Source organism: Otolemur garnettii, unplaced genomic scaffold (assembly GCF_000181295.1).
Source record: "Otolemur garnettii isolate 467f Iridium unplaced genomic scaffold, OtoGar3 scaffold00173, whole genome shotgun sequence".
Classification (NCBI taxonomy): Eukaryota; Metazoa; Chordata; class Mammalia; order Primates; family Galagidae; genus Otolemur; species Otolemur garnettii.
This window is the reverse complement of record NW_003852568.1, coordinates 1628075-1638661: the sequence shown is the minus strand read 5'-3', so window position 1 is coordinate 1638661 and position 10587 is coordinate 1628075. Positions and strand designations below refer to the sequence as shown.

Below are 10587 nucleotides of genomic sequence, written 5' to 3'. Positions count from 1 at the left end.
AAAAAAAAAAAAAAAGTTGTGTGGAATATTCTTTTTCATACCTTTCCCTGAGACAGTGAGTCCCTGGGACTTAGATACTGTCTTGGAGATAGCATATACTTGGGGTATGTTCTTTCAAGTGTTAGTGCTGGTATGTAGGATATAGCTCCGTTTGCCTTGTTGACTTGTTTCCCCTCTTGTGTTACTGTTTTGTTAGAGCTATGAGCTTTAATTTCAGGTGTCTTTATACTGATGGGAACCTATTGTACTGTCCCACATATAATGCAGCTTTGGATATTTACAGTAGGGCAGTCTAGTAGTGACAAATTCCCTTAATGTTTGCTTGCCTTGAAAAGTCTTTTTTTCTCTATCAAGTATGAAAATTCTTGGCTGGCAGCCTTTCTGTTTAGAAAGACTAAAAATCAGGCCTCTCGTCCTTCTGGTTTATAAGGTCTTACCTGAGAAATCTAGTGTTAGCCTGATGGTTTTCTTTGTAGGTTAGTTGTTACTTCCGTCTTGATGCTTGTAGAATTGTCTCCTTCACTTTGATTTTGGTCAGGTTGATGACTACAACATGTCTTGGATGTCCTTTTTGCTATTAATCTTCATGGTGTTCAATGACCATCCTGAATCTGGGTATTTGAATCACTAGGAAAGGTTTCCTCAATAATTTCCTTAGATAGGTTTTCCTTGCCTTTTGCTTTTTACTTTTTCCTCTCAGATACCTGTAATTTGGTTACTGACTCATTTCATATCGTCCCATAATTCTCATTTGCCTTTATTCTTTTTTCTGCATCTTTGACTGCCTGCCTTGTCTTTAAGCTCTGAAATTCTTCTGTTTGAGCCAACCACGGATGTCTAACCTTTTTTCTTTCTGCTGCAAATAAGAAGAATAAGAGTTGCCCTAGGCCACACATTAAATACACAAACACTTACAAAAGGTGATAAGCAAAGCAAAGGTTGGCTTGGTGCCCAGAGCACAGTGGTTACAGCGCCAGCCAGCCACATGCAGCGAGGCTGGAGGGTTCAAGCCAGCCCAGGCCTACTAAATAACAATGACAACTGCAACAAGAAAATGGCCGGCGTTGTGGCGGGTGCCTGTAGTCCCAGCTTCTTAGGAGGTAGGAGAATCACTTGAGCAGAAGAGTTTGAGGTTGCTGTGAGCAGTGACGCCATGGCACTCTACCAAGGGTGACACAGTGAAACTCTGTCTCCAAAAAAAAAGAGTCCATGCATTCTTTTTGCAATATCCAACACCACAGATAAGCGAAACAGTCCTCAAATAATCAGGATATGGCCAATGGGCCACAGGATGGACACCTCTAGCCACTGTTAAACTTTTCTGCTATATTTTGAAATTTCCTAAATGACTTTTTTTTAAGCTCTGTTTTATCTATTTAATGCTATCTCTTTAATGAGTTTTATATTTTTCAAAAATTCATGTCCTGAAACTGTTTTTGGCTTCATGTTACTTTTCAACTCTCTCTTCAATCCCATTCATCGTATTTGTCATTCATATTCAGAATTCTTTCTCTGACATTTCAACAATTTTCTGTAGGTTGGGGTACACTGTTGGAAAACCATTATGATCCTTTTGGGGTATCAAAACAGTTTGCTGTATCATGTTGCCAGGGTTCTTACTCTGTTTCTTTCTCATCTGAAATCTCTTCTCTCAGATCAAAACAGATAAACTGTTAGTGCACCAGTTGCCCTCTGCTGGGAAGTTTCCTACTTAGTAAAGTCACCAGCACTTTAGGCAAGGTTCTCAACCTTCCTAATGCCGTGACCCTTTCATATAGTTCTTCATGTTGTGGTGAAGAACATGAAATTATAAAATTCCATAAAATTATTTTTGTTGCTACTTCATAACTATAATTTTGCTATTGTTATGAACTGCAATGTAAATATCTGATAAGCACGATGGTCTTAGGTGACCCCTTTGAAAGGGTCGTGAGCCACAGGTTGAGAACCGCTGGCGTAAGGGCTTTGGAGGAGGTGCACTCAGTCTGGAGTTCCACCAGCAAATGCTGCCCCAGGGGATCTGAATGGGGTAGCTCTCAGTCCAAAATGGGCTGATGAGCACTGCTGCTAAGGGATGTGGGCATGTGTGCATTCAATCTGGAGCCCAGCAGATGAAAGCCACTGCAGCCAGAAGATCCAAACAGGCTACTCTCAAACTATAGTGGGCTGACAAATACAAGCTGACAAGTCTGCTACCCTCAGACATAGGTGGGGTTACGCTCAAAACAAAAGGACCCTGGATGGGACATCTGTGTCCTATTGTGGAGTGATGACCTGGTCAGAGACAAGTGGATGTACTGTGAGTGTTCTACACTGTTGTTAGCCAGCATCTCCTGCCTCACTGTTCCGGTGTGGTTGTCCCTGGCAGTACCAGCTTTGCAAAGAGAATGAATGCTCTACCTAGTCCTGTCTGCAATGGCAACTGTTACCCCAAGCCAGCTTAAGCTCTCAGATGCTCCACTCCGATCCACAGGAAGAGGCATCTGTCAATCTGTGTCAGCTTGAGTGCAGCCCTGCCCATGCCTGTGGGTGGCAGCGACTGCCTGCCCATGCTGGCTTACCACATATCCACAGGCAATGGCATTTGTTGCCCTATGTGGCTTGAATGTAGTCCCACTCACACCCTCTGGCAGCAGCAACTGATGGCCTGTGCCAGTTTGAGGGCTGCGTGCTCAGATCTGCAGATAACTGTTTCAGCTATGCACCAGCCTACAGGCAGTGGTGACTATCAGCCAGGGCCAGGTTGAGAGCTGCCTGGGCTAAAGCTGCAGACAACTTCGTTTGTTGGTCCTTTTGTCTTGAGCATAACCCCACCTATGTCTGTGGGTGGCGGACTTGTCAGCTTATACTGGTCAGCCCAATATGGTTCAAGAGCAGCCCCTTTGGATCTTCTGGCTGCAGTGACATTTGTCTGCTGGGTTCCAGATTAGATGCAAACATGCCCACATCCTTTAGCAGCAGTATTTGTCAGCCCATTTTGGACTGAGAGCTACCCCATTCAGATCCCCTGGGGCAGCATTTGCTGGTGGAACTCCAGACTGAGTGTAACTCCTCCAAAGCTTGTAGGCACTGGTGACTGTGAGCTTGAGAGCTGCCCCGTTTGGATCCTCTGGCTGCAGTATTTGTGGCTGGGTGCCAGGTTGGGCCTAGCCCTATCCATGCTGACAGGCTGCAGTTTCTGTCAGATGGCCAGGTCCCTGTGTTGCAGTAGGGTTGCCTGGCATCTGCCCATGAGAGTCACAAGAGTGCCCAGCCTCCCCGTTCTTCAGCCCCTACTCCAAACTGGCAGGACTGATAGATCTAACCCCCAGATAAAGGCAGTGCTCCGGGTATAGGGTTTTAAAATAGTGCCATAACACCTAAGGTTTGCAAGCCAGTGGATAGCCACTGTATCTTCTTTTTGGAGCAATGGCTCTGCACAGTCTCTAAATAGCTCAAGCCTTCTGCTTGACCCTGGCCATGGAAGGTCCCTGCAGGGAGGATAGCAATAATCACGGGGGGAAAGGGGAGTATGGAACCCCAGGACTCTCCCCTCTGTGTCTTTCCCATGTGTGTGCTCTTCCCTGTGTACCTCCACATGGGAGAGCAGGTTGCCTCTCTTCCTTCCTATCACTTTGGGTGTTTCCTATCATCTTTCTTTTGATTCATAACGCTCTTTTTCACAACTGATCTGTAGGTGAGTATCTACTTGCTACCTTCAGACCTCTGCATCAGAGTGGTTTGTGCAGGCTGTTTCTAGTCTGCCATCTCGACCCCCCTTATTCCAGTCTGCCATCTTAATCAGAAACTTTGCCTCATATTTTTATTAATAGATTATGTGGGCTCGGCGCCTATAGCTCAACCGGCTAAGGCACCAGCCATGTACACCTAAGGTGGCGGGTTTGAATCCCCAGCCTGGACCCGCAAAACAACAATGATGGCTGCAACCAAAAAATAGCCGGGCGTTGTGGCAGGCGCCTGTGGTCCCAGCTACTTGGGAGGCAGAGGCAGGAGACTCGCTTGAGCCCAGGAGTTGGAGGTTGCTGTGAGCTGTAATGCCATGGCACTCTGCCCAGGGGGACAGCTTGAGGCTCTGTCTCAAAAAAAAAAAAAAAAAGATTATGTGGCCATGGACTCACCTTATCTTTTAAACAAGCCCTCTTTACAAAGTATTCATAATAAATAAAGATAAAGATTCCAGTCATGTAAAGCTCTGTGTGAAAGCCCTGCATGAACTCTAGTACAACTGAAGCCTGCACTATGTTTTTTTTTTTTTTTGAGACAGAGTCTCACTATGTTGCTCTCAGTAGGGTGCTGTGCTGTCACAGCTCACAGCAACCTCACACTCCTGGGCTTAAGTGATTCTCTTGCCTCAGCCTCCCAAGTAGCTGGGGACTACAGGTGCCCACCATAATGCCTGGCTATTTTTTGTTGTTGTTGTTGCAGTTGTCACTGTTGTTTAGGTGGCCCAGGCTGGGCTCAAACCCGCCAGACTCAGCGCATGTGGCTGGCACTGTAACCACTGTGCTACCAGCGCCAAGCCTGCACTATGTTTTAATCTTGTGATACTACTGTTACCAGCTCAGCTGAGCGAGAGAAATTGCTCTGAAATGTTAACTGCTTTTCTACCTTCAGAAAATTTAAATTTAATAGCATAACACATATACCCCCTTCCTATAATCCGCTGTCTGAAAGGCTTACATGGTAACACAAAACACTATGCTAATAAACTTTAGTTTTTTTTATTTTTTAACATGAGTCTAATATGCTTCAGAAATTGCTGTTAGCAGTGATTCATGCTGAATAATGCTGAATGATGCTGAGTAATAAGGAAACAAAGACGGTATCAGTTCATGGAACTGCCTAAACAAGCCTGAAGAGTTAATGATAAGCTACTTTAAGAATTGTAAGACTTGGCTCAGCACCTGTAGCACAGTGGTTATGGCACCAGTCCCATACACCCAGGCTGGGGGGTTTGAACTGAGCCCAAGCCAGCCAAATAATAATTGACAACTGCAACAAAAAATAGCCAGGTGTTGTGGTGGGCACCTGTAGTCCCAGCTATTTGGGAGGCTGAGGCAAGAGATTCGCTTAAGCCCAAGAGTTTGAGGTTGTTGTGATGCCATGGCACTCTACCGAGGTCAACAGCTTGAGACTCTGTCTCCAAAAAAAGAAAAAAAAATTGTAAGATTGAACTTCCCAAATTGGAGAGAACCAAAGCAGTATGCAACAGATACTCAGAAACTGACATCCTGCTGACTCAAGGATTCCTAATGTGCCGTAGTCTTGGGCTGGGCACAGCTCTACTAAATGCTTTATGGTCAAGTGGTTTTCGAGGCAATTCAAAAATGCCACAAAAAATGAGAGATTAGTTTGTTACCAGCATTGGACATAAGTTCCTATTGTTTATACCAATTGTGTCCAGAACCAGAGGTGTCATTTGGCAGTGCTGACTCTACTCACCCATCTGTGGCAGGTTTCTTCCGCAGTATGCTTGGCCGGGGTGACGACCCCTGTGCGGGAGCATTGGTGCTAGTACTCTGGCTGTGGGTCTGCACCACGGTTGTTGCTGCTGGAGCAGCACTGAATGGATTGGTAATAGGGTTGGCTACAATTGTGGCTCCATCTGCCAATACCACTGCTAAAAGAAAGAGAGGTGATAGGAAAAGAACAATGAAGAGAGGGAAATAGAAGAAATAAAATGTCTCATAAGCCATAAATAAAAAAGAGACCCCTGGGATTAGGTATCTATGTTTTACCTGTCCAACTTTAAGAATACAGGGATAGGAGCACAATGTTTATCTGCCTAGAAGCAGACAGCTAAGCAGGAGACGTTACCGAGTCTAACAATGTGTAATCAATGCCATTATTTTTTCTTTGCTGTGTAACAACAATAATAAGATACACAAAGTACAAAGTAGCTAGCATAATTTCTCATTTTACTAATTTATATTTCCTCAGTATTATACCCATTTTAGAGAAGAAAGAACTGAGAGTCAGGAAAGGCTAATAAAAGGAAGAACCACAAACAGAAAACATAATCTGCTGCCTTGATGGCATGCTCACAAGTACACTTCAAAAACGTGCCTATATAGCTTTTAAAATATAAATCTCCATCAACCCCAATAGTGGTACCATCCCTGGTCTATCTTTAGGAAGATACTCAACCGACAGATATTTTTAATTATATACTTAAAGTTAGCATCAAAATACTGGTCAGCATGAGATCACATCAGAGAAATAGCTAATTAATAATCCAAGCACGGTAACTTATTCTATTTTTCGGTTTTTTTTTTTAGAGACAGAGTCTCACTTTATTGCTTTTGGTACAGTGCTGTGATGTCACAGCTCACAGTAACCTCCAAGCTCTTGGGCTTAGGCGATTCTCCTGCCTCAGCCTCCTGAGTAGCTGGGACTACAGGTGCCCGCCACAATGCCTAGCTATTTTTTTGATGCAATTTGGTCGGGGCTGGGTTTGAACTCACCACCCTTCGTATATGGGGCCGATGCCCTACTCACTGAGCCACAGGCACCGCCCAACTTATTCTATTTTTCAAAATGCCTATTTCATTAGTTAGTACTTCTTTTGAAGCTCTGATATTAGCTAACATTAGTGTAAGATGTTATAGCTTTACATATTCCTCTGAAGAAAATCTTTTTTTTTTAATTTTTTTTTTTTTTGAGACAGAGCCTCAAGCTGTCCCCCTGGGTGGAGTGCCATGGCATCACAGCTCACAGCAACCTCCAACTCCTAGGCTCAAGCAAGTCTCCTGCCTCTGCCTCCCAAGTAGCTGGGACCACAGGCGCCGGCCACAACTCTGGCTTTTTTTTTTTTTCTTTCTGGTTGCAGCCATCATTGTTGTTTGGCGGGTCTGGGGTGGATTTGAACCCACCACCTTAGGTGTATGTGGCTGGCGCCTTAGCCACTTGAGCCACAGGCGCCGAGCCGAGCCTGAAGAAAATCTTAAACTGATGATATTACTATTTATAAGTTGAATTTACTCCCTCAACTAAGAGCTTTACAAAAAAAGAAAATGCTCTCAGCATTGCCAATGCTTATCAGGGTGTTTATGAAAATTATTTCTAATGTTTACAATGACCCTCAAGGTAAGTTTTAAGCAACTCATGTTACAAAAAGGAAAAGAAAGGGCTAGAGGAATTACCTAAGACCCCCAAACCAGTGGCAGAGCCAGGATTTAAACCCAGATCTATCTCTTTTCCTCATACCCATATCCATGCAAAAAGTTCAAATTACCTGAAGTTTTTCCTTCAGGCTGTGGCTGCTGAGTACCCACTGGGGCAGGCTGAAGCCCCTGAGTGTTGATTGGGGTTGCTGAGTGAATTCCCTGGGTGCCAATTGGTGCAGGCTGTATCCCTGGTGTGCCAATGGGGGCTGGCTGGATGCCCTGCGTGCTGATGGGTGCCGGCTGGATCCCCTGGATATGTCGAGCATGTGATGCATCTACTGTCATCAGCTGCATGGAGTTTAGGTGAACTGTAGGTGGCATTCCAACACCAGTCTGAGCTGTGATTGCCGAGTTTGGAGCCTGAGCTGAAACTAAAAATAATGCACAAGGTAACTACAAGCTAACATAAAGGTTAGCTTTATGAGACACAGCTCATCAAAGGAGAAAAACACTAAAATGAAAACACACGTTTTCCACTGTATAAGATCTAAATTTCCAGTTTAAAAACTCCCCCCCAAACAGGGCTACTTGAAATTCTGTATACTAGGGTTGTTCTTCCTTTCATTTCCTACCAGTATAATGTGGGCCTTCTACACATTATTACACAATTACATATGATTAAAACAAGAAAACAGCAATTATCTATTAAAGTCCAAATATTAACCAGGCAACTCTGCTAAATAAATAATACAGCAGTTTTAAATTTCAAATGGCATACATCCACTGTATAGAGAGAAAAAGCAAGGTTCCTTTTTCTTTTTATTTTGAGACAGAGTCTCACTATGTCACCTCAGGTAGAGTGCCGTAGCATCACAGCTCACAGCAACCTCAAACTCTTGGGTTTAAGTGATTCTCTTGCCTCCGCCTTCCAAGTAACTGGGACTACAGGCACCCGCCACCACCTATTTTTTGGTTGTGGTTGTCATTGTTGTTCGGAAGGCCCGGCTACCTTTGTTATATGTGGCTGGCGCCCTAGCTGCTGAGCTACAGGTGCTGAGCCAAGTCTCCTTTTTCTTATAAAGAAAATACCCTGTCTACTATGTGTGTTAAGGATAAACAAAAAGAATGAAAACAAAAGCATTCACAAAATGCAACGAAAAAGGAAAGATTCCTCAGTGCTTGTGGAAAGCAAACAAACAAAAGAGACTTCCTTTTCCCCTTCAGTCATCCAAACAATACAGAGATGGAAGAACCTGTTCCCAAAGCTATTTTAATACCTTATAATGTTTGATTTTAGACCATCGCTGTCCAATGGAATACAAAGTCACACAAGCAACTTTCAATTTTCCAGTAGCCACATTAAAAAGCAAAAAATAACAGGTCAAATTAATCTTGATAATATTATTTAATCCAATATATTCAAATTATTATCATTTCTTTATGTAATCACTACAAAAGTTATTAAGACATTTTACATTCTCTTTTTTATACTGTATCTTCACAATCCAGTCTGCATTTTATTCTTAAAGTATATATTAATTCAGACACTTCATTCTTATCATAAATACTTAATCTATATTTTGATCCTATAAAGCATACAACTGAAAAAGCAGTTGTTTTGGGGGGGGGGGCCAGGGCTGGGTCTGAACCCACCACCTCTGGCATATGGGGCCAGTACCCTACTCCTTTGAGCCACAGGTGCCGTCCGAAAAGCAGTTTTTCACTAATCTCTTAGTGGTTCCAAACAGATTTGAAATTTCTCAAATTTTAAATTAAAAAATTTAAAAATTCAGTTTTTCATATGTCTGAGCCCTCTTCAGTGGCCACTGTGTGGCTCTAGCCGACATGCTGCACCATGTGGTAGGAGGACAAGGCCCACAACCTGGACAGTAAGGGTTTCTGATGCCAAGAATGACCAAAGGGTCCTACTGCAAAAGAACACACAAAGCAAGAGATAGGATTATTTTTCCTGGATTAGCAAAAAGAATACCTATTTACAAGTCGGGATAGTGGCAGGTAAAACCAACTGTATTAAAATAACACAATGGAAGAGCCCTGAGAGTACAGTTGTAGTCACTGTAACTACAATTGTTTCAAGAGGTAATAACATGTGGAAGTCCCATTGTGACTGCTATTGTTTCAAGAAGTAACAAAAATTATTAACATGGTCATCTTCAAGGTGGGATAAAATTATGCAAATATCATAATTAAGTAACAACTTTTTACAGATCACAATGATGATGATTAAGGACCTTAAAGTTTCACATTTTAGCCTTACCTGAATCTGAAGCTGGAATAATTAAATCCCATACCAGAAATATTCCCTGATCAATTTTAATCTCACTGCTGGCAAAAATTAAAATGTGAAAAGTCATCTTAAAAGCAGAGCTCATACCTGGATATTGTCGAATGGTAGACACAGAACTGGTGATTGGGGTGTATGTATGTGCCGCCAGTGGGTATGCAGAAGGGGGATAAGTTGGCAAAAAGTATTGGAACTGAACAGGAACAGATGGTCTAGAGATGGAACACAGATGATAGCCAAATGGTTATTCTTTTCTTTACCTTGAAATGATCCTATCCCCTGGATACTCTGCATAACCTTTCATAACTGTCACACCAGCTTCTCCCAAATTGTGTCCCCATAAAACTACCAGGTCACAGGACACAGACTGAGAAAGTATAAAATTATTAAAAATTAGTGGATACTATACCACGAATGTGTATAGTAAAAACATAAACAATATTTTATAGGTGATTATTTTTTCTGTAGATTCTTTTTTCTGTCACCCAGATAAGAGTACAGTGGTCTTCAAATTTCTGGGATTAAGTAATTCTCCTTTCTGCTGCTTCAGCCTCCCAAGTAGCTGGGACAATAAGCAGGCACCACCACACTGGGCTAATTTTTCACTTTTTGTAGAGATGGGGTCTTGCGATGTTCCCCAGTCTGGTCTTGAATGCTCACACTGGCCTTCCAAATTATAGGCATAATCCACAGTGGCTGGCTATAGATGACTTTTGAGAATAACAATTACCAAAACCAACTGACAAAAACTCAGTAATCAAAATCTTCCCACTAAATCCCACTTGAAATACACTAAAACTCAAACTGTTTTTGCGGGCCATTTTTTTTCCCCCCAGACAGAGCCTCAACCTGTTGCCCATGGTAAGGTGCTGTGGCATCACAGCTCACAGCAACCTCCAACTCGTGGGCTCAAGTGAGTCTCCGGCCTCTGGGACTACAGGCGCCTGCCACGATGCCTGGCTATTTTTTTCTGGTTGCAGCCGTCATTGTTGTTTGGCAGGCCCGGGCAGGATTCGAACCCACCAGCTCAGGTGTATGTGGCTGGGGCCCGAGCCTTGCTGGCCAATGTTATTAAACATACATAAAACAGATAACACCAACCTCATGCAAACTGAATCAGAGACCAGAAAAAGAAATGAGATTGAGATCTACCTTTAATTTCTAGTTTTTTTTTTT

The 10587-nt window shown here is 43.0% G+C and overlaps 1 protein-coding gene across 4 annotated transcripts in view; it reads right to left on the bottom strand.

Annotated features, from left to right (window-relative positions):
* The window catches only part of SAP130 (Sin3A associated protein 130), a 102611-nt gene that overhangs the window by 45595 nt on the left and 46429 nt on the right, over nucleotides 1–10587 (bottom strand). For 2 of the 4 annotated variants that reach the window (XM_023519385.1, XM_003800327.3), the window contains exons 12-14: nucleotides 9502–9623; nucleotides 7235–7537; nucleotides 5443–5620 (exon numbers count right to left, since the gene is read on the bottom strand). In XM_023519385.1, the coding sequence (XP_023375153.1) occupies nucleotides 5443–5620; nucleotides 7235–7537; nucleotides 9502–9623 (603 nt within the window). The remainder of the gene's footprint in view (nucleotides 1–5442; nucleotides 5621–7234; nucleotides 7538–9501; nucleotides 9624–10587) is intronic. The other 2 variants (XM_023519386.1, XM_023519384.1) reach the window with 1 other exon arrangement.